Genomic DNA, 25,454 nt, shown 5'->3' with positions numbered 1-25,454 from the left:
TGGTAAAAAAAATTTTGTTAATAAAACATTTTGTGTAAAATTTTCTCTTTTTATTGGTATAAAAAAAGGGGTATTGAAAAAATTAGCATCCGAAATACTTTAAACTTACTAGTTTAAAACGGATTATTACATTGTATTATACAGAAACGACGGTAAACACAAAAATTTAAAGTTCATAAACTCGTAAACCTGAAAATGACAGCTTCGCAAAACTTTAAACATATCCATACAAAAAAATTATAATAACTAAAACTTAATATTATATATTTGCGAGGGCTTAGTAGAGATATGTCTGTCTTTTTATCAAAATATATCGCAGATACGATGTTACTGTTTTCATAAGCTCTAAACTAGAGCAATTAAGTATAGATTGAGTTGTAGTCAGTCCCAATTTATGTAATTCCTCCCTTTCTTGGCCTGCAATTCCTGGACAGTCCTCTATCAGATGCTTCACACTTTCTGCTGAGTCACACAACACACATACTCGAACTCCATCAACTTTCACACTTTCCCACTTAAACCCATAGACAGTAGTAGCGGTCATAGACAGTAGTATCCCCGATGGAACTATCTCTTCGGCCATCTGGAAGAAGGACGAAACCGCTCTCTTAAGAGTGTACAAGAAGGTCCTAACGGAAAACCTGGGGGCCCCTCCGCGTTGTAAAGATGCTGGTTGGTTTTAGGGTCATATTAAACTTGAAGCTTATGGAGATTAAGGATCTGCAGACCTTTACAAGGGGGTCATAGGTGGGGGTGTGGGAGGTACGAGAAGGCAGTAGACTGGAAGTTGTCTCATGGGTATCGATCTCAAGCAGGTCAAGGGCTTGGGTCCTAGCCGAACCTGCCGACCCCTCTGCAATTTTAGAGCTCATCCAAAGGGGCAACCCAATCTTAAAAGTTGGGGAAGACGTTACAGGCTCGAGACAAGCCTTGATTATCCTAAATCAGGACTCTGGCGGCTCCCCTTAAGAAAAACCGAGGGGAGATCTACTACGGCTTCGGGCAAATTGTTCTTAGCATCTACGACAAGGATGCTAAGGAAACCCAAAAGAAAGTAGCCAAGAAGAAAACTCAGGACGCGAGGAGCCGTTCACCCCTTGAAAGAAAATCGCTGTCATCTGGGGACGGAAACCTTGATTCCACAGTAATTGAGATAATTGACCAAAAATCAGATGAGTGTGGTTCAAATTAGTCTCCACCACTCGAAAGCAGCCTCGTTTGCAATCCTCTCTCGCCTTTTTCAAAAAGATGAGGACCTAATTTTATTCCAGGAACCATGGGTTGTTGGAAACTGGGTTTGTGGACTAAATACTAAGGGTTATAATACCATCTATATCCAAGGTTAGCCCAGGGCATGTATTCTTGCAAAGAAAGAATACAATTCCTTGAGCGATTGTGTCACGATGATCTGGACACCGTGAGCGTGGCAGTAGAATTGAGAACACAGTCTCTCTAGCTGCTGTCATTTTACATGGTATTCTAAACATAATCTAATAATTTAAAAAAAAAATATTGTTTTAATAAAAAAAAATTGGCAAAAGGATATATTTTCATCAATTTAAAATTTAAAAAATTTGTTTATTTAAAGTTAGCAGCAGATACTTCGTTGAATATATTTTGCATGGTACAAAGTTACAGGGACAATGAGACCCCCTTTCACTTTTATAACAACCTTAAAACTCATTACACGGGGTAATTCAGTATACTGCTCTTATGAAATATAATGCTTGCGTTGTCTTAGATGCGTCACTGCTTGTGGTGCGGCTGCAGCTGGTAGGAGCCGTGCGGCTATACCTCTCTTTGAGCAGTACTGACGCAGATGCAACACACATACATGTATACAACACTATATGTTACAACACTATATTTATACAACAATTTAAATTTTAAATTCATGTTAATCTGTGATATATTAATAAATAATTAGTTGTAAACAGGGCTTCGAAAGTAGTGATTTCAAGTATTGATAACGAAAAATTAGTGGAAAGTGTAGCTAAATTTCCGTGTATTTACGATGTAAGTAATAACCTGTACAAAAATCAACTTGTCAAAGACAATGCATGGAAGGAAGTTACAGCCAGCTTTTTTTCAGGGATGATAGGGTACTGATATCTGTATGAAGAATCTGTCCTAAAATCATTCTTTATAAAATCCAAAACATAATTAAACTGAGCGATGTTTAGCCTAAAAAATTTCCACAACTTTTTGGCATCCTGCAGTAAATTCTGATTGATAAATTTTTCAAATAAACTTTCATCTTTCCTTGTTTTATATAAGTATGGACTTCAGCATTACCATCAAGCATCAATTGTTCCAAGATAATTTCTTCTTCAATTTCTTCCAGCATTAATAGGCGTAATAGAATATTGCGATCATTCACTTTACTTCACTTTAGTTTTAACATTCAAGTATGACAGCAGTGCGCGTTAGACGCTTGCATCAGCCGCAGCATAGGAAACAGTCAGGTATGCGTCAGGCGTGTGCGGTTGACGCAGCATAGCAATCATAACTTTAGTGCCCAAGTATTAAACCTATAAAAATCGCCCTATTAAACAAATTATCCTGTTTATTAATTATTAAAATACATTTATATCTTATTTCAGACACATGGGGATAAGCGTTATCTATGTACGTATTGTGGAAAAGCGTTTGCAGATAGTACGAATTACATTGTTCATGTTCGAAGACATACGGGAGAAAAGCCATATCAATGTACTCAATGTGGTAAATATTTATTTATTTTAAATAATTTATCTTCGTATTTATTCAATTATTACTCTAGAAATTTAAGCGCCACTCTCGAAATTCCGAAAAGCTCGGAGTATCGATGGAGTTTAAACAGTGAAAACACAGAGTTTTATGTGAAGTTGTGGTCCGAGATTCCTACGGCCTTTTTTGTGTTTCCTTGGAGTATTTTCAGTGTTTTCACGGAGTATAAACAGCGTACGTTATCCTCTGTGAGAACAACGGCAACACTTCGTGATTATATTGTGAGAACATAGGCAATCCTCTGCAAATACTCTGGAAGAACATCAGTAATACTCTGTTGAAACCCCGACAAAATTCCGTAGGAATATCTCTACCAAGGAGTATACTACACAAAAACCGGGTCGTCGTAACCGCTAGAGTTTTTAATTTCCTCATCTTTTGACCTTACGACATTCTATTTTCAAATGAGAAATAAACATCTACAAGGACATTTGATTTTTTTTACTTTTCATAGAAGACCGCACTTAAATTTATTAGTAGCTGGAGCTTTACTTGGGATCATTTATTTCACTAATATAAGAACCATTTAAAATGTCTCCACACAAATACCAATTTGAATATCCCGGTAATGTACTTATCCGGTAATTTGGTCGCCAATAGATGTTAGGAAGAGTCATATTTTGCAGTCAATGTTTCAGTTTTTCTTGAACACACGGATTAAAAAACGTTTTCTAAGAATAAAACCTAGTTAGATCGATTTTTCGTTCCAAAAACCCTCTGCATACTAATTTTCATGAATTTCTTATATTTTTTTCCGAGATTTCTTATCTATATATATATAACAAAGTCGTGTTAGTTAAACTACTTATAACTAAAGAACGGCTGAACCAATTTAGCTGAAAATTGGCAGGGAGGTAGTTTAGAGCCAGGAGAAGGACATAGGATACTTTTACTATCCCGTTCGACAGCATTCCCGTGGGACTTGATAACTGTACATATATCATTTATTTATTAAACAAGGATAGTTCAAACCTACTTACATTTAAATCTTATATGTCGATCTTTATTTATTAAATGTTATCTGTACTGTCTATATCTATTTAATATATGTTTAGAGCTATCTTTGTTTAGAATATTCATTTTATAATTTAGTGTTCTCTTACAATAAATTCTAAATGTTTGTATCTACTATCTTTTTTTGATAATTTTTTATTAAACAAGGATAGTTCAAACCTACTTACATTTAAATCTTATATGTCGATCTTTATTTATTAAATGTTATCTGTACTGTCTATATCTATTTAATATATGTTTAGAGCTATCTTTGTTTAGAATATTCATTTTATAATTTAGTGTTCTCTTACAATAAATTCTAAATGTTTGTATCTACTATCTTTTTTTGATAATTTATATTATCACTAGCTGACCCGGCGAACTTTGTTCCGCCTTAATGGCAATAAATAAGCAGTTTTTTTTTTAATTGTAAAAAATACAAAAAAAAATAAAAAAATGCATTAATCATTCATAATTATTTCTGTATTTTAGTACATAGGTTACTCTTCATTTAAGTACCTTGTGATACACGACATTTTTTTTTTTATTATCAGGCGCAAAAACAAACAACGCAGATGGTCTTCCGACCCGTGAACATGCCAAATATATAAAACAAAGTCGTGTTAGTTAAACTACTTATAACTAAAGAACGGCTGAACCGATTTAGCTGAAAATTGGCAGGGAGGTAGTTTAGAGCCAGGAGAAGGACATAGGAAATTTTTTTGCTGTCCCGTTCGACAGCATTCCCGTGGGACTTCATAACTGGGTTGCGTTTCGGTGGTGGTGTCATCTATAGTAAACATATTGAACTAACATTTATTTCGATGGTGGCGCCATCTATGGTAAACTTATTGAACTAACATCTATTTCGATGGTGGCGCCATCTACGGTGAACATATTGAACTAACACTTATTTCGGTGGTAGTGCCATCTATAGTAAACATATTGAACTAACATTTATTTCGATGGTGGCGCATCTATGGTAAACTTATCGAACTAACATTTATTTTGGCGGTGGTGCCATCTATGATGAACTTATTGGCCAATCCTTAAAAGTTTGTGGTTTAAATCTAGAACATTCATGTTTTTCCCATGGTCAATTATACGTGGCATGTTCACGGGTCGGAAGACCATCTGCGTTGTTTGTTTTTGCACCTGATAATAAAAAAAAAAATGTCGTGTATCACAAGGTACTTAAATGAAGAGCAACCTATGTACTAAAATACAGAAATAATTATGAATGATTAATGTATTTTTTTAATTTTTTTTTTTGTATTTTTTACAATTAAAAAAACAAACTGCTTATTTATTGCCATTTATTGCCATTTACCGGAACAAAGTTCGCCGGTTCAGCTAGTATATATATATATTGCTCGTTTAAATATACAAGATTTGGCGGTTAATTTATTTGTAGATAAAAAATTTTGTGATAGCAATGGATTACAAATACATTCTGTAGCGCATTCAGACGAAAGAAAATATGAATGTGATACATGTAAAAAAACATTTAAAACGAAAGATGCCGTAGCTAAACATAAACGTTCTCATGTGGAGGAGAAGAATTATTCTTGTGATATTTGTAATAAAAGTTTTAAAAGAAAGGATTGTTTACGAGAGCATGAAAAAGTTCATACTGGTAAAATTTGTTACATTTTATATTTCAGATCAAATACTAAAAAAACCATTCTGATATTTTAGGAGAACGTAATTATGTTTGCTCATACTGTAATAAAGCATTCATGAAATCGGATAATTTAAAAATGCACTTACGAGTTCATACAGGAGAAAAACCATACAGTTGTGGAAAATGTGGGAAGAGTTATAGTCAAAATCATGCACTTAAGAGTCATATGAAAACACATTTAGAAAATTGTCTGAATAATTTCATTCCACAATGACCAAACATGTTACAAATGTTTTAATTTAGACAAGAATCTTCATTAGTTTCATTTTCATAAAAATTTTTGTTTTATGTTAAACACGAAATACTGTTTGGAGTACATTCATTCATACACTTTGTTGTCGGAGTAGAAATCTTAATAATGTACGGAAATGAAAAGTACGATGAAAAAACTAACACTATTTCACTTACATTAACGAATTTCTCGTCTATTTTGCCATTTCACCAGAATAGTTTTTGCCGAATAAATTCAAGTGAGTAATCAAATCTTACTCTTCACCAAATTTGACTTGATAATTATTAGTCCATTGAAATGTTACATTTTTTTGTGTTTATCGTGTAAAAGCCAGAAGGCGCAATTTTATTGTTTGGTTGCCAAGAAGAGTGTAAAGTTAAATCCATGTTTGTGGGGATGTAACTCTTATCCCGCGGCCGCCATTTTTTAAAAAAGGGTGTGAACGGTTTTTACGTTATATCAGAAAAACGATTCGCCGCACAAAAAATTTGAAAAAACAAATGTAAACAAACAATTGACTCAGTTAATTGTTGAAATATCATGTACAGACAGTGTTGATGCCGAAATTGTTTGTTTTTTATTACGTCACGTAAGTAAAGAAAGATATCCACTCTTAAATAACCCACACACACAACTGATATTCCTATAAAATACATACTATAAAATTTGCACCTTCGCGGGTAAACAGTGATGTTTACGAAATAATGTTTCAAACAAAAGATGTTTATTTTTTTATAAGGAACATTTTTGACATTTACATTTTTTATCTACCTCTAACGGTTTACAAGACCCAGTTGACCTATGTTGCTCATTTACGTACTCGATCTCACTTTTTACATCCTAACACTATACAAATTTCAGCTTGATATCTCTTTTTGTTTTTAGTTAATGTGCTCGCAGACAGACGGGTAACCGAAAATGGATTAATTAGGTAATTTTATGAATGCCTATACCAAAATTTTTTGGACTAAAACTTATGACTAAACTTAGTATATCTTGATATATTTTATATACCACTAGTTCGAGCTATATCTAGACATATAACTATCACGAGTATGACAGAGTACATGCGTTAAGCAATGCTTCGAAGTAAGAGGTAATATAGATGTTATACGAAATTGCAAAAGTGGCTTGTATCGTGGCTTCGATGTCTTTTATGCAACACAACAGTTCTACTGTTGTATGCCTGCAGATAGTGGGAGTCAACACAATTATATAATACCTCTCACTTAGATGCATTGCTTAACGCATGTATTCTGTCATACTCGTGATATTTATATGCCTAGATGTCCATCGAACTAGTGGTATACATGGTATAAAATTTTTTGTTGCAAATTCAATTATTAGTTTGGTTCTGTAACTTTTAATCGTAAAACCAAAAATAACAAAGTTATTAAAGAAAATAGATAAAAATTGCTGCGAAATCAATACTATTCTCCAGTACTCGTATGTTATAACGGTAATTACAATGTAGATTTATTATAAATATGTACATGGATTCTTCGTGACTGAAATTAGAAAATGTTTGAAATCTTATCACATAGATATTCGATTTTAACGTTAAGATATCATCGCCACGAGTAAAAAAAATGTAAACCATACTTTAAACACTCAGCTGATTTTTTCATAGAATAAAAAGAATAAAGATGCCTACTTCATTATACATCTTAATGTGCTATGCCATGTTTGCTCTCCGAGTTTTTTATAATTGCGATACTTTTTCTACTTTTCATACAAACTTTGTAGTTTGTTTTGTTACATGAATTTTTTACATATAATTTTTTCATACAAATTTAGGGCCTTAAATTTTAGTTTTTGTTTTTGATTTACATTTGGAATTTTTAATTTTTAGGTTAAATGTTTTCATATAGTTACATTTTTAGTTTTAATTTGAAAGTTGTGTGTGAAATTTTTATTTCCTGACTACAATTTGGAAATTTATGAAAAATTAATTCGCGATTTATTTTTTTAAACGACCCAATGACCCAAATTAAAATTAAAATAATTATTTTAATTTTTTATATAATTTTAAAAAAAATTTGTGTTGTAAAAATTGTTAGACTTTTTTATCTGTGTATGGGATGTGCGTATGTTTTACAAGATTTTAAACTAACATTTCTATTAAATATTATGTATCTATGGGCGTTTCAAACTATGGTTCTTTTTATTATCGCTAGATAAAGTCTTTCTTAGTATTAAAATCCAATATAATTTGTCGGATTACAAGGTATTCATTTTCGGACTACAGGGGGTTTGTGGAAGTACTCTATACTGCGACAAATTCGATAATTCGACATCACCTCATGTCTGTATTATTTTTATAATAATAACTAGCTGACCCCGTGAACTTCGTTTTATTTAAAATTAATTTATTTGATTATAACTTTTGAGCAGCGATTATTAATGTGGGATATTGAACTATACATAGTGGAACAAACTCATACGGTTCTAGGGGAATCAAGTGTTAAATAAAAAGTGTGTTGGTACGAGTAGCGAACACAACAGAATAAATAGAATTGAATTGACATAACGTGTATTTTGTTAAAGAATAAAAATTTAATTGTGAAATGAATAAGTTTTATCATTTACCAAATTTTACATTGGCGACGAGGATTGTGGAATTGTGAACGACGTGTATAGTAAATGAAGATAATAATGACGGAAGAAGAAACCACTAGTTTAGTTGGAACGTTGAGAGAATTTTCACTCGATAAAGACTGGGGCATCGCTAAGTCGAGGACAGAAAATTTTTTTATTGCTAATGGAATCAAAAAGGAGGAGAGGAAAAAGGCTTTGTTATTAAATTCGTTAGATGATTCAGCATATAAGTTGATTGCCAACTTAGCGGTTCCCACAAAACCAGAAGAAAAAACGTATGAACAATTAATAAATTTATTTGATTCACATTTTTTGGGTAAGGAGTCAGTTTTTGCGGCTAGATATAAATTTTATAATGCCACAAAAGATCCTATTGAATCAATTAACGACTGGATTGCTAGACTACGATCATTGGCAGCGAACTGTGTTTTTGGGGAACGACTAGATGGGAATTTGATGGATCGTTTTGTTATCGGTATGAATAAAGGACCAATAAGGGATCGTTTGTTCGAGGAAGATGCGGAAAAAGCAAAGTGGGACGACGTTGTCAGGATAGCAACATCGAAAGAAGCATCTGCCACAAATTATGATTTAAATGAGGTTTCACCGGGTATTAAAATCAAGAACGAGCCAGTAAACTATGTTAGAACGAAAAAAGCATCAATTCAACAAGGGAGTCCCAATAATTGTAAAGTGTGTGGGTCCACGTGGCATGATGAAAACAGTTGTAAATATAAAAATTAAACGTGTAAAATTTGTAGGATGAAGGGACATCTACAAAGGGTTTGCCCAAACAAAAATAAAGTACATGCTACGGAGAAGAAGATCTCCAAACCAGAACAAACCAATTTTGTACAGGAAGGTTCAGATGAAGAATATCTGTATAAAATAATTGAGGGTAGCTCAAGTGAATATCAAATTAATCTAAAACTTAATTCTCAGAGTATTTGTTTTGATGTGGACACAGGGTGTCAGAGCACAATAGTTCCAAAAAAATTATTCCATAAAAAATTCCCTCATGTTAACCCAATTCCTTGCAAAAAGGTTTTTACCACATACCTGCAAGAGAAAACGTCTCCGGTTGGCTATGTTATGGTAGATGTGGAATACCAAGGAAAATTGGTACCAAATTTACGGTTTTATGTGGTTGAATCAGAGGGACCACCCTTATTGGGCAGATCGTGGTTTAAGGCACTAGGGTTCAGTATTGCTGCGGAAGAATCAACACAGTCAATTTTTTATAAAAAAAGTGAACACAAAAGTGATGCACAACAGTTAGAGGATGAACTTAAAAGTTTATATCCGGAAGTTTTCACAGATAAACTTGGCAAATTTAACAAAGGGCAAATAAGGTTAGAGCTTTTAGTACAAGATCCGAATTAAGGTCGACCTTCACCCATCTGTTTACCGAATGAAAGTTATTTTTTATGAAATGTAAAATATTTACAAATATCCCTGTTGTGGGTTGCCCTAAAAAATATTGTCCAGACAACTTTTAATAAAATATCAAAACTTGGAAAGCTTGTAAATTTTATTTTTTGACTGATATTTTGTGGACAATCATATACCACCGTATTTGCAATAAAATTATCTTTATTTATATATGTGAGGAAATGAATTAACAGATGAACGTAATTACTATTCACAACTTGTATAAATGCGAAAAAAGTGAACGAAAAGAGGCAGACAGCATAGCTGCTGCATATTCTTTATGGCTTTTACTTTCGAGTAGATCAAAATTCGTTAGATATGAAAGTCAGTGAAAAATTTCTAAAAATTTTACTCTTGATATTTTCACTAAAAGTAGTCTGGACCACTTTTTTTTAGGCAACCCATTGCAGGGATATTTGTTAACATTTTATATTTCATAAAAAATAACTTTCATCCGGTTAACAGATCGGTGAAGGTCGATCCTAATTGGGATCTTAGACTATTTTACCTGAAACCAAACCAAAATTTCTAAAACAAAGACCTGTACCGTATGCCATAAAACACAAGGTAGATAATGAAATTGACCGGCTGGTACATGAAGGGATTTTGGAGCCTATTGAATATAGTGATTTTGGGTCGCCTATTGTTCCAGTGATGAAGCAAAATGGTCAAGTTAGGATCTGCGGGGATTACAAATTAACCCTCAACCCGTGTTTGAAAATGGATCCGTATCCATTACCAAGAATTGAGGATTTATTCCAGAAATTGGGTGGAAATCGAGTTTGGGCAAAAATGGATTTAAGCCATGCTTACCAACAGTGTGAGCTGGATCTAGAGTCGCGCAAACTGGTAGCCATTACCACACAGAAGGGTTTATTTCAGTATACTCGTATGCCCTACGGTATTTGCGTTGGTCCATCCAAATTTCTAAAATTGATTGACAATGTGTTGGTAGGAGCAGAGGGAACGATAGCCCTACTGGATGATGTGGTGGTCGGCGCACCAGATTTTGAGACACTAAGAAAACGAGTTATCGAAATTATTGAAAGATTCAAGAAGGCTGGATTAACACTTTCTGCAAAAAAATGCGAATTTGGAAAAACATCTATTGAATATTTGGGATTCAGAATTGACGCTTTGGGGTTACATTCGACAGATGATAAAATAAAATCTATAGTAATGGCACCAAATCCAAAAAATGTTAAAGAACTGCAAGCGTTTTTGGGATTTGTGAATTATCTGGGAAGATTTTTACCAACACTGTCATCGACCCTTCACCCTCTACATCAGCTTCTTAAGAAAAGCGTACGATGGAATTGGGATATCAGTTGTCAAAACGCGTTTGAGCAAATTAAGAAGATAGTCAAGGAAAATCGCTCATTAGCACACTATAATCCAGATTTGCCTATTAAGTTAACCGCCGATGGGTCAGACCAAGGATTGGGAGCCATAATATCACAAGTATATCCAAATGGAGAAGAAAAGCCATTGGCTTTTGCAAGCAGAACCTTGACTACTGCCGAAGAAAAATATAGTCAACTACATAAGGAGGGGGCTGCTTTGGTGTTCGGGGTAAAAAAGTTTCATTTATATTTATTTGGAAGAAAGTGGACATTAGCTAATGATAATCGGCCATTGTTATCAATTTTTAGACCAAAAAAGGGAGTGCCAACTTGCGCAGCAAACCGTTTGCAACGTTGGGCTCTACTTCTAGCAAATTATAATTATGATGTTGAATGGGTTCAATCAAATAAAAACAGTGCAGATTGGTTGTCGAGAGCACCACTGAAAACTAGCCAGGGAATAGAAGAAGGTTTGGATCCATCACTGTTCTACGACTCTACGTGTTTGAAGAAAACAAAGACCTACCGTTACGATATAAAGACATATTAGCGGAAACAAAGAAAGATGACGTCCTGAAGAAGATATCAACTTATTTGAAAATAGGTTGGCCTCATACTGTCACAGAAGAACTTCTACCATTTGCTCGCCGGCGTGATGAGCTCCATGAAGAGGAAGGGGTAATTCTATGGGGAAATCGAGTAATTGTGCCGATGAAATTTCGTGCTTTAGTACTTCAAGAATTACATGAAACTCATATGGGCATAGTAAAAAGCAAGGCACTAGCACGGTCATATGTATGGTGGCCAAAAATTGACGCAGACATCGAAGAAACTATCAGGCATTGCATACCCTGCAATTCAGTTAAAGACAATCCCCAGAAAGCTTCTTTAATTCCATGGGAATGGCCGACAAAACCATGGCAAAGGCTTCACATGGATTATTTGGGACCAGTTGCAGGTCGGTATTACTTAGTAATAGTCGACAGTCACTCAAAATGGTTGGAAGCTTTCCCAACAAAATCAATGTCGACGGAAGTGACAATACAAATTTTACGACAAGTTTTTGCCAGATTTGGGCTCCCAGAGGTGCTTGTGTCGGATAATTACTCGGCATTTGAATCAGAAAATTTTCAACGTTTCATTAAAAGAAATGGAATTGAACACAAGAGTGGAGCACCATATTATCCAGCCTCAAACGGAGCAGCAGAAAATAGCGTGAAAACAATCAAACGGTTGTTGAAAACTGCATTAATGGAATCTACGAGTTCGGACCTCAACAAAGCGTTAAACAGTTTTCTGTTACAGCATAGGAATATTCCGCATGCTACTACAAATGTGTCACCAGCACAAGCTCTACTTGGTCGAAATTTGAGAACAAGATTGGATCTCCTCCGTCCTATGCCGTCGAAAACGAGTACTAGAGTGGCAAAAGAGAAACAAAAACAGCAAATTAGCAGTCATGCGGGGAAGACGCCGTCCCAAGAAACATTCTCTGAGTCTGAAAACGTGTGGGTAAAAAATTTTCAGAAGGGAGGAAAGAAATGGGTAGAAGGAAAAATTATTAAATGTTTGGGTCCTAGGAGACGAAGGGTTTACATTCCGGAAATCGAAAAAACTTGGATACGTCACCTAGACCAACTCAGAGTAGCTGCACAAGAGTCTAATTCATCTGTGGATAAAATGGATGCTCCGGAACCGAATAGACTGGGAGAAAATAGACTGAGAGAATCCCCAAAGAAGACCACAGTAAATGATACTGAAACGGCTACGTGTTCGAAGACCCGGTCCGAATCAGTACAGCAAATTCCAGAGGACTGGAACCAGGAACCAGCAAAGGACCAATCTCCAATTGCGGTGGAAATTACGGAGCGACCCAAACGCAATCGCACTGGTCCTCGCCGGTTAATTGAAGAAATGTAAAAAATTAGTTACCAAGAAATCAGTCAAGATTCTGATAATAATTTAAGTGTGTTAAAAGTATAAGTTGATTAGAAGGGGGAAAATATGTGGGATATTGAACTATACATAGTGGAACAAACTCATACGGTTCTAGGGGAATCAAGTGTTAAATAAAAAGTGTGTTGGTACGAGTAGCGAACACAACAGAATAAATAGAATTGAATTGACATAACGTGTATTTTGTTAAAGAATAAAAATTTAATTGTGAAATGAATAAGTTTTATCATTTACCAAATTTTACAATTAATATAAATTTTCACCTGCAGGTCTAATTGTTCATTAATAGCTAATACTATTGTGTATATGGAAGCTGTACACCTCCAATTCATAACCATTGTTTCCAAATTTTGGTACAACGATAAAATATACTGTTGTGTAAAAAAATACTTATTTTCTAATTGAAATTATACATAGTACAGTGGAACCTGGTTAAGTGAGACCTGCAAATTTGTCTCACTTATAGAGGTATTCCACTTATCCAGTGCCTTAGAAATCCAGGTATAAATAAATATCTGTCTCATTTACAGAGGGTTCCATTAATATAGGTCAGAATTCAGGTTATTTCAGCTATAGGGGTGCGATTATTAAATAAAATAATGAGTTTTAAGCTTTATTAGGAATCAAAAAATGTCACCCATGCTTTTTTATTGTTTTGGTAATTCACAGGCAAATTTTTAACACCTTTCAAACATCTTGGAGTTTTAGATTTTCCGATTAATAGGATAGGCAGCTTTTCAGCTCCTGACATGTTAGCAACCAGAAATATTATAACGCGCTCTTTACTAAGTTTTCCACCATGACAGGACTCATCTATAAAATAAACCCGCTTCATCTGCGTTAAAAATATCATCAATAGAATAATGAACCCACCAGTGACTCTGGTCGTGGTAAACACAAATAATTTGTAGTTAATAACATTTTGTAATGAATAATCCATATCCGGTATGAGACTCGTTCATCTTACTGAACTGATTGGATGATTGAACCCGCGATAATTTAAATGAGTTTATTCATTTCGTTCCAACTAAACATTACAGATTATGCATCACAACATATTGAATACGCCACAAAAGAAACAGGATTTTGTGAATACGATTTTCAGTTTTGTGGACTGAATGATGTGTCGAATAGTGCTAGTTTCGTAGCTCTGTAAAACCTTAATAAATAAATAAAATTATAAAAACAAGTTTGGAATGAAAAATATTCCTTGAAAGCAGTTCCTCTATCAAAATGCTGTTATGTCATTTTTTTTGTAAAATGACTAGAATAAAGTTATAACGACCAAAAGAAAACTTTTTTTTCATTTGTCTTTAATAACTTTGTTATTTTTGATTTAAAGACTAAAAACTACAGAACCAAAGTTGTGGAGAATTCAATTTGGTACAGAAATTTTTTTTACAAACTTTCTGTACAGCGAATAGTTTGTCCGCTATATATAACGTAAAAAACACTTCGTACCCATATTTTAAAAGATGAGAGTCGGGGGACCAGGGTTTCAATCCCACAATCATGGATTTAATATTACATAAACTCCCTCTTGACAACCAAAAAATTAAATAGCGTTCTCTAACTCTTACAACCCAATCACAATGGACTACATCGATATCGCTATGACCGCTAGCATTATGAATGAATTTCATGAGACTTATTAGAAAAAAAAAGAACACAAAAGTCCAAGTGTAAAGAAGCTGAAATATTTAAATTAAAAAATTTGCTTTTAGTGAAAATTATGTTTAATTTTTATAAATTTAATAAATGTAAATAATTTTACAAAAATAAAATATGTTTTATTATGTATATAATATTTATTTTAATATAGTTTAACGCATGCAGCAAAATTTTTGTTAAAGTTTAACTAAAAAAAACTGCAGAAGCCTACAGTTCTAACGTCTTCTACAGTTCTAATGGTAGAATCAATCTCACCACCAAGTTTATATTATTTTAAAATAGTTTCAAACTACATGATGAAATTTTTTGGATACATTAAATAAAATAGAGCAATTGAAAAATTACATAACCGATTTACATTATCAGCGAATAGCAAAGACGGGATTATAAAAAAATTTGGATACCCCACCAAAAATTAAAACAAAGGGGAACTAAGTGATGGCAAATGAAGTGAAGTTTATAATGAAATAGTCTTTGTATTTAAAATTTCGATCAACGCACAGCTGAAACCACTGGGTCTAGAAGCATTAAATGAGTGTTGGAAGTTTGTATTGTTACAAATTGTTGGCAAATTAATTAAAATTAATTAATTAGTAATGAATTATGCAAACAACAATGTAAATATCAAATATTTTTTAATCTGTCTGCGACGGTATATATGCAATTGAAAAGTTTACTCTGTCTGTGACTGTACTTTATTTTCCATTTATTCTCACCAGTCGCTACCCTAACAGAGCTTAGTGTAATTTTGATTAAAATCATTCTCTTTAAATTCTAACCGTCATAGAAGAAAGATCTTGGAATAATTAATTTAAATTATTTATTCCAAGATGGATACAAATATTTTTCAATACACATTTTAGTGTGTGGCAATAATTATATTATTTAAATTTTTATAATTTTTTTATTTAATTCTTATTAAGAATTTATATTTTTTCAATACGACAATTTAAACATATATTTTTGTTAAATGTCGTTTTATTAAAAACACACAATTGTACAGGATGTAAAAGGACATCCTGGCATAATTTAGAAATTGTGTAATTTAATATTATTTTCCTTTGTATGTTTTTCGTGACGTTTAGAATTTTATTTGTGAGCACAATTCCTTATAAAATGTAATTTGAAGGAGTTGGATTCACTGTGATCACAAACAGCACACAGGAACATTTTATATTTTATATATGTTAATTTTTGTCTAAAGTTATTATCGTAAGATATTTTCAAAACTTTATTTTTTTTTTTAAATTCAACATGTGAAATTTCATGTAAGTTACAAAATGGCCGACGCCTTGTAAATTTATATTTTCTCATTTATGTTATGTCAAACATTTATATTTTTGATTTAATGAAATAAACTAACTCTTATATTTTTTTTATTTTTAAACGTAGACTTTTTAAGACAAAATAAGTCGTGCCCAACAAGGATAACCAAGGGAACAGGCCAAAAGAACCAATCAGTGGATCGCTTATAAGGCCAGCTTGAACACTTTCAAAAAAACATTAAGGCTTGCAAAAAGGACCTCTTGGGCAGACTTCTGCGAAAAAATTCTGCGAAAAAGTTTCCGAGGCAACCTCGGAAACGAGCCGAGCCGACTAAGAAAAATTCTCTCTTCAAGTCCAGTGGCTCCAAGATATCTGGAAGACCCTATCACTGACCAAAGGACGGAATCCAGCCTGGACACTCTGGAGCTTCTAGTTAATCACCATTTCCCTGGCCAAGAGCTGCGAGAATATGATGGTTTAGAGGTTTTAGCTAATTTGCATAACTGCGCCCAAGCGCTGATCGATAAAGAAAAGATCAAATAGGCTATCTCTGAGTGTTGAGCCATACAAATCGCCAGGATTAGATGGCATCATCCCAGCGGAAATGCAAGCGATCTCTAATAGAATAACTCCATGGCTGGAAGTCATATACAAGGCCTACATATACTTGACTCACATTCCAAAAAATGGAGACAAGTCAAGGTCGTTTTTATACCCAAAGGGGGTATGCCTCACAAAGTACCCCCAAGGACTTTCGACCCATAAGCCTCTCATCGTATATCACTGTAGCAGTGATCCATTCGCTGGATCACTGTAGCGTGTATCAAGCGGAAGTTATGGCTATTCATGAGGTATGTGAATGTATAAGACTGAACACCCTTAGGTGCAGGGACATTACAATCTTAACCGACAGCCAAGCAGCTCTTAAATCCTTCAGCTCAGTCTATCTAATATCAAAGGTAGCACAGGACTGTCGTACGTCCTTAAATGAGCTGGCGGATCAGATTAATGTAAACCTGGTATGGGTACCGGGACACAGGGACATACCAGCAAATTGCGAAGCCGACGAGCTTGCCAGAAATGGCACAATGCTGCCGGACACAGCCATCAATAAATATCCGGGAGTTCCATTTGCGAACTGCAAGTTGCTCCTCAAAGAGGATATCTTAAAAAGGGCCAATTTTAGATGGAAGGAGGAACGTACTTGTGGTACTACAAGACAGATATGGTCTGAATACAATCGCAGGCGTTCCGAAGATCTTATATCACTTCCAAGGGCCTCTGTTCGCAAAGTTGTGCGGCTATTACAGGACACTGGTTAGGCGGCAGGCATGCTGAACGCTTGGGCCTGGCAGTGTATCACGACTACTGCAGGAGTTGTCACAGTGGTTAGGAGGAGGAGACAATGTCTCATCTTTTCTGTCACTACCCAAATCTTTCCATGAGGAGATGGACTTACTTGAGCCAGCCTCTTTTTGACGACCTCTCCGATCAAAAGTCCGTCGGCGTCAAAGCTCTCCTGCTGTTCTTAAACAGCTTCAAATATTTCATGAAGTAGTGGCCGGGGATGGGCCAACCCTTTTTCGGTATCACAACGGACCCTATGGTCTAAGTGTGTCCCACCTTAGACCACGTGTATTTCACCTATTCGAGTATATTTTTAAGATCGCAGCGCCACGATAGTAAAAAAATGAACCTTTTATAGGGTCACCCAGCTGATCATTTCCATTGAATAAAAAGATTTTAGAACGATTATAGAATACGTTGATATATTTATTTATTTTGTAACTTAAAGTATTTTTCGTTCATAAACAAGTTAATTTAATCCCTATCTCTATCCCTATCCCTATATATTATAAATGTGAAAGTAAGGATGTTTGTTTGTTACGCTTTCAAGCAAAAACTAATGAATGGATTTGAATGAAACTTAAGAATAATATAACTCATACATACAATTAAAAATTAAAAAATTAAATTAAATTTGACATTACCATAAATTACAGATTTAAATAATTTTTATTTTTACTAAAAATAGTCAATATAAAAATTTCATGGCCATCTTTTCTGATATACTCAATGACTTATGACTATTTTACATTTAAAAAAAACAGAAAACCGTACATATATTTTACCTGTGTAAAACAACCCCTATCATTATTTCGAGTGTTATAAAAATGGGATAAGTATTATATTAATAAAAAATTGTAATTTTATCATTATTTGATAAAATTATTTTTTGACAATACAAGGACATATCTTCAACACATGTGTTGCAACGTTGGCAAACGTAACATAATTATATTAAATTTCATACATTTTGTGATAATGTTTGTCAATTGTTTCAAAAATTAAAAACAGGAATGTTTTGTAAATACAGTTATTTGTAAGCCTTTAATAAATATTATGGTAGTTTTGTATGAAGTTGCCTGGGTCTTGAGTTATGAACCTTAAATTAGTGTGTTTACCGTCGTTTTCCTATGACACAATTATTCTGGTAAATGGAACGTCAAAAAATCCATGAAGCCTAACTTTTGGCAGCGTGATAAATAAGCTCTAGTCGATCTGGAACATTTTCTCTCATGGGATATATATTTTAGATAGAAGCTCTCACGCTTGATTTCAAATTACCGTCATGCTGCCAGTCTAGTGCCTGCCATTATTTTTCCATAAAAGTACATGATGTAACAAGAAAATTGCACTTGAGTTTAACCGGTTATACGCTCCACATCCACTTTTTGACATTTTATTTCAAACCCGAGCTTCCCTCCGAAACTGCCATAAAATTTTGTTTGCCTCTATTTTCCTCGGTTTATAAAAAATGGATGTTTTGTCTTACCGTTGCTTTCAGACGTTTAGGATCCACTTTTTCCCCAGATTTCTACGCAGAAAGTTAGGGTTTATGGATTTTTTGACGTGCCTTATCGTAGAATAAATGTATTAACTTAAACTAGTAACTTTAACATCATTTTTCATGAAAATCAAGAGCAGAAATGTCTTTGCATTTTGGCTAGATGTTTCTTATTATATGAATATGAAATAGGCAAATTCAGAACAACCTTAAGAATTTTATATCTGTTTTACCTTAATAGAATACAGTCAAATTAACATGATGGAGAATAAAGACATTGGATTGAGTGATTTTGCAACTGTTTGTAGAATTTGTTTAGATAAAAAAGAAAATATGACTTCAATGTTTGAAAAATCATTACTTCTAAATTTAATAAAAACATATAGAGAAATGTTAGAAGAGTGTGCTTCAGTACATGTAAGTTAAAACTTTTACTCAAATAAACAATTGACACAGGTTCAAAATATTTTTATTGATGAATGATTTCGTAGATATCTAGTGATGATTTATTACCCAAAAAAATTTGCTTTGAATGTATCATGCATTTAGAACAATCGTATAAATTTAAAATTCAATATTTATCAACTGAAAAATTATTAGAACAAATTATTACAAATGCACAACCAAATATAAAAGTAGAAGTTTCAATTGATGAAGATGATGATTTTAAAAATGAAGATAATTCTTTTAATTACTATTCACATTGTATTTTCAATCAAGACAGTTCAGTGACTGAAAATGAAATTACAACCACAAAAGAATTCATTTTTGTCAAAGAAGAATCAAAAGAGACAAATGCAGAATTAAAAGACGCAAATATAGAATTAAAAGAGGAATCTAATATTAATTTGAAAGATGTTCGTGAAAATACCACGTGCAAAATATGTGGCAAAACTTTTAAAAGTGTACGATCTTGTTCTGCGCACATAGAGGTAAATATATATGTTACTAGAATTTTAAGCTCGTAGTCCAGGGTAATTTGTTACCGAAGTTCGCAACGTAACCCCTTGCAACTGGTCCGGTTGGGTTGCCATAGCTCATTGTTTTTACGTGTTTGTTTGAGTCGGTATCCGATGGGTCAAATTATTTTGCAGTCCGATCCCGGATCACAATGCTGTATAAATGCTCTTTTTTAACTCCTGAATTCAAAAAGGGGGTGTTATAAGTTTGACCGCTATGTGCGACTGTCTGTCTGTGACATCGTAGCGCCTAAACGGATGAATCGATTTTTTGTTTGTTTGTTTCGTTTGAAAGATAATTTAATGAAGAATGTTCTTAGCTATGTTTCAAGTGCGAGTTTAACCGTTAATTTAAAATGAAAACGAATACAGTCAAACCTGGACAAGCGAGAGTTCAAGGGAGTGCAATCTCATTCTCGCTTATAGAGGTTTCTCACTAACCCGAGTTTCTCGCTAATGCAGGTACATGGGTAGGTAGCGTTTCTCACTTATAGAGTTACGCAGCAATAACCAGTCAATGCAAGCACGAATGTAGTAAATATGTAATATGATAAAATTATTGTCGCTTATAGAGGTATAGATAAGTTGCAGTCTCACTTACGGAGGTCCGTGAGGGAAAAACGACTCTCTTACAGAGGTTTCTGTTTCTCGCTAATAGAGGTTTTGGGAGCTTAAAATGACGGGTCCTGGCTATTACTCTCACTTACCCAGGTTTGACTGTTGTGTATCTTTGGTTAACTATAGAAAACGATAAGAATTCCACAAATTACACAATTTTGAAAATCGTAAAATATCAGCCCACCTATGTTAGCACGGAGACAATTGCATTCTATGCTAGACAATGTTAAATGAAATGAAAAAAACGAAAATGTACACTTTTATATGAATAACTGATAATGACTCTTTACTAGGTCAGGACTGTAACTAGTGGTAAATTTGAGGTAGGACAGCACTGGTTACAGGTAGGGCGGAAGTAAAAAATTTATCATAGTTGATTTGCTCTCGAAAGTTTCCTTGAATTTTTCGTCAAGTTTCCATCAACTTCGGACTTTTTCATTTTTTACGAAAATTTGTTTGCAACTTGCTATTTTGACGTAAATTTACTGCTTGAATTAGAATGCAAATTTACTTCAAAAGTTGATTAGAAAAAAGTTGTCGTCAATTTTCAGGCAAATTTTATGTCAAATTTAATGTTAACTTGATTTGAAAAATTGTTAAATATTGTTTTACCGTCAAATTGTAGACAATTTTATGTATAAATTTGCTTACCTTCTGAAATGGTAAGAATGAACTTGACCGACTTTTTTTTTCGTAAAAAATTACATTTCGTAAAGTTAAATTGAAGAAAAATTAACCGCAAATTTTTATTTTCAAATTTTGCTGTCAAATTGTCGGCAAATTCGGACAGCAAATTAAAGATAATTTCATCATCAAATTACAGTCAATTTTAAGCTAAAGTGGCTATTAGGGTTATAATTAAATAGACCCATCGTTTCATGTGATGACGATTCAAAAGCCATCTATACACAGAACAAAGAATTATAATAACTAGCTTGATACCCATCCGCTTCACTGTGCTTAAAAGTAACAACCACCGCTTTATAGCCTCCAGCTCTCTTGATCTCACTTATCCCTCTTCCATAACACTCGAAGGGATTGTTTTACACAGCCAAAATATACGCACAGTTTTCAATTTTATAAGTCTAAGATAGCCATAATTCATTGAGTATATCAGAAAAGATGGCCATGAATTTATTTAAATTCATTTAATATTTCAATTTTTTACAGAAATTTTTTATGGTTCAAAATGATAATCATAGATGGAGCAGTAAAATGTCAGATTAACTTAAATTAAATTTTTTTTTTTAATTTATCTTTTATTAATCATAGCTCATGTCTTATTCGGATGTATGAGTAATATTGTTGTACAGTTTCACAGTTTCATTCATATCCATTCGGTAGTTTTTGAGTGAAAGCGTAAGAAACAAACAAACAAACAAACATTTGTAGGGAAACATATAAAATATATAGGAATAGCAATTGGTTCGGATTGATTAGAATGATTTAAACAACCCCTTAACCCGTTATGTATATAGGCAAGCATAGCTAGTATATAATCTAAAGAAAAAATGGTCGGAATTTGTAACTCTCAAATGTAACATGTCCTGTATGTTTAAAATATATACCTACGGATTTTCAGTTATAATTATTTTGATACATTCATTCATCCTCACAAAATTTCACATTTATAATATATCAGGATAAAATAAATATCACAAACTGTGGTGTGTTCGGAAAAGTGTAGATATCTATCGCTACAATTTTTTTTATCTGAAACTATGAACAAACAATTTAATTATAATAATTTATCTTAGTTTTTGGTATTTTTAATATAGAGCATTGTGATTTCAAAATAGGACAATGCCACACAATGCCCCCCTAGCTTTTACCGTGCTGGGTCAATCTTGTAACTTATGCGTATGACCAGTCAGTGAGCAACAATAGATTTCAATAAAGTAGTTACCAGTGTAACTTCAGATGGAGCATAAATTGATTGTTCAATGACCTCTGGTGGACAAATCAGTTTGGATTATAAAATATAACCAAACAAATGCTCGTGCATCCACCTTTATACGTCTATTCAGAATAGCGATCCCCACGTTTTGCGAACTGCGACCTATACATGATTTCATAAAAATACATTTATAGTTTATTTCAGACTCATGGGCATAAACGTTTTTTATGTACATATTGTGGAAAAGCGTTTGCGAATGGTACGAATTACATTGTTCATGTTCGAAGACATACGGGAGAAAAACCATATCAATGTACTCAATGTGGTAAATATTTACTTTAAATTTCAATCAAATGTGTTGTTACTATTTTCAAAAAAAAAAAAAAAAAAGAAAATCTGTTCACAAATCCAAATCGAAAGGATAGAGATAGGTATGTTTTGCGATATTACATTTGGAAGTTGCATTGATATACTAGCTCAAAGTTAATTGTGTTTAATACAATTAATCCACGGAGGCCTAATGTTATATTTGAAAAAATTGCTATCAGAAAACAAAAAATACGTTGTTATCTAAGAAAACAAGCCAAGAAACATAGCGTTTTATGTTTGCGGCTAATAGTCTAATTTAGAATGTCTAAAAAATTCGCAAAAATCAAAAACAAAGTTTCCTGCGATAAAAAAAATTTGAAGTCCAATGTAAAAAAATTAAATAGGAAGGTTATAGATCTCAACAAAAACCTGTCGATTGACGTCTGGTAAATCCGATTTGGATGCGTAGGTGCCAAGAAAACTTAATAAACTGACCGAAAATAGTCGTTTTTAATTTTGGTTATAACTTTTTATCTTTTTCGATTTTAAAGTTGATATTTGATGAAATTATGAGTGATAAGTTTTGGAAAAAAATTTGGGAATTTTTTCCCAAAAAAAAAAACACCTTTTGTAAAAATCTTTCCTTTTGGTCGAAGGATTATAGTAGATTGGTTTTTCGGAACTTAATCTCTTCGTGTAGACTTCTTCTAACATGATATTTTAGCAGTAAGTGAAATTTTTTCAATTCTTATGTCGAAATAGGACCTTGAAAAAGTGCATTTGTTTGGAATGCAGAAACACTCGATTTCAACGGGATCATAGCCATCGTTTCACGAAATATAACAATTGCAAATATTTTTTTTAGTAAAGTTAATATTTATTAGTAAAGTTTTAGAGCTCTGCGAGTTTTACTTTTTACGCAAAAAACCCATTCCAAAAAAATGCACTTTTTTCGAGGCCCAATTGCAGCATCAAAAATTAAAAAATATTAATTGCTGCTAAAATATCATGATAGAAGAAGTCCCGGCGAAGAGATTAAGCCCTGAAAAACCGCTCTAACATAATCTCTCGACCAAGAGAAAAGTTTTTACGAGTGGTGTTTTTTTTTTCGAAAACATTCAATAATAAATAAACAAAGTAGGATATTTGAGCTAAAAAAGAATTAATTGACCGTTTAGTTTACGAAAACACAAGAAACAGAGATTACTTTTTGATGAATATTTTGTATAATCCAGAGGTGAATTGTACAATTGGAAACTTTGTTGAATTTAGTCTGTGTGCTGTTACCATGATATGTTGATACTACTACAGTAAACACAAATGGACATTATATAGTAGTATTAGTTGTAGCGTTGTCAGATTTATTTAAGTAATATACTATTAAGAAACAAAGTTTACAAAATTAAAAAACAGCGTTATCTCAGCGAAAAATCATCGAATTTTGAATCGCAATATCACGTTTGAAAAATTGTACTTTCTAGTTTTGAAATAGGTTCTCAAAAATTTTTATCATCCTTTGCCACTTGCGCGGAGAGTGGGTAGGGTGAGAAATGTTCACTAAAATCACTAAGTTTAGAAGCGTACCAAAATTTTAAAAATTATTTTACAACTTTGTTATAGCCACTCTAAAGCTTGTTTTTTTATTTTGAAAATGAGCTATAAATAATTTCCGTACGAGCTATTGGAACTTAGATATTCGCTTTCCAAGACAAATTGTCATTCTGAATTTAAAATCCTGTATCTTTTGAAATAATCACACTGAAATTTTTTTCAAATCATTCGAAAACTTAAACTCTTTTCTCTTAAACCCTTTCATATTGTTTTGTAAAAACTTTTATTACTCTACCAGTTTTCTTTTTTAAAACAAGTCAAAAAATAATTTCTCCATATTTTAAGCACAAACACACTACTAGGGCACTAAACTCGTAGGGCAATTTTTGATAGCTCATTTTCAAAAAACAATAAATAAAATAAAAAAACGTTCGAGTGGTTTTAAAACATTTGTTGAAAAATAAATTAAATCTTCTGTACAAAGCGGCAAGAGATGATAAAAATTTTTGAGTAATAGATTCCAAAACTAGAAAGCACAAGTTTTCTAATGAGCATAATGAGATTTTTGATAACGCTCTTTTTTATAAAATGGTGGCCAGATGAAAAAACGCCTAAAATGTGGAAAAATTATGTTTTTTGACATTTTTTTAAAAACGAAAAGAGGCGAAGTGATGAAAGTTTTTACAAAACAATATGCTAGAGGTTAAACGAAGACAGTTTAAGTTTTCGAACGATATTTAAAAAATTTCAGTGCGATAATTATTTTAATATATATATATATGATTTTAAATCCAGAAGTGCCAATTTTGCTTGAAAAGCAAATATCTTGGTCTAAAAAGCTCGTATGGAAATTTTTTTATAGCTCTTTTTCAAGAAAAATAAACAACTTGCGAGTGGTCTTAACAAATTTGTTGGAAAATATTTTCTAAAATTTTGGTACGCTTCTAAACTTTATATAAAATTTTGGGATAATACATCTCATAATTTCAACTCTCCGTGCAAAGCGAAAAGGAGTGAACAATATATTCCAAAATTAGATAGAACAAATTTTCTAACGAGCTATTGCAATTCAAAATTCGATAATTTTTCGGAAAGATACAGCAGCTGTTTAAAATTGTGGTAAAATTGTGTGTTAAAAAAATTTTTGGTCCTGTATATTTAAGTAACTATATTTTTTGTTTGTTTTAAAGATGTTGCGTTCTCTTTTATGTTCTTAGAAAAATCTTAAGTCTTAACCAGTGAGTCATATGCCTCGTTAATAGCTATCACTTCCTCTTTATATACGCTGCAGTGATCTAGTAGAAGAAATAAATAATAAAATCCTTTATT

The 25,454-nt window shown here is 33.0% G+C and overlaps 1 protein-coding gene across 3 annotated transcripts in view; it reads left to right on the top strand.

The window, feature by feature from the left end:
• LOC123291771 (zinc finger protein 570-like) overlaps nt 1-25,454 on the top strand; it is a 44,687-nt gene that overhangs the window by 3,927 nt on the left and 15,306 nt on the right. The window contains exons 3-6 of one of the 3 annotated variants that reach the window (XR_006534975.1): nt 2,604-2,724; nt 5,177-5,398; nt 5,461-5,916; nt 14,860-14,932. The exons of 1 other annotated variant lie outside the window; for it this stretch is intronic. Coding sequence is in view for 1 of the 2 variants with exons in the window: in XM_044872185.1 (XP_044728120.1) it covers nt 2,604-2,724; nt 5,177-5,398; nt 5,461-5,660 (543 nt within the window). In the remaining variant the exon portion in view is untranslated. Of the gene's footprint in view, nt 1-2,603; nt 2,725-5,176; nt 5,399-5,460; nt 6,234-14,859; nt 14,933-25,454 lie in introns of those variants that run through there. One more of the 3 variants, XM_044872185.1, reaches the window with a different exon arrangement.

This window comes from Chrysoperla carnea, chromosome 2, assembly GCF_905475395.1.
Source record: "Chrysoperla carnea chromosome 2, inChrCarn1.1, whole genome shotgun sequence".
Classification (NCBI taxonomy): Eukaryota; Metazoa; Arthropoda; class Insecta; order Neuroptera; family Chrysopidae; genus Chrysoperla; species Chrysoperla carnea.
This window is presented reverse-complemented; position numbering and strand designations above follow the sequence as displayed.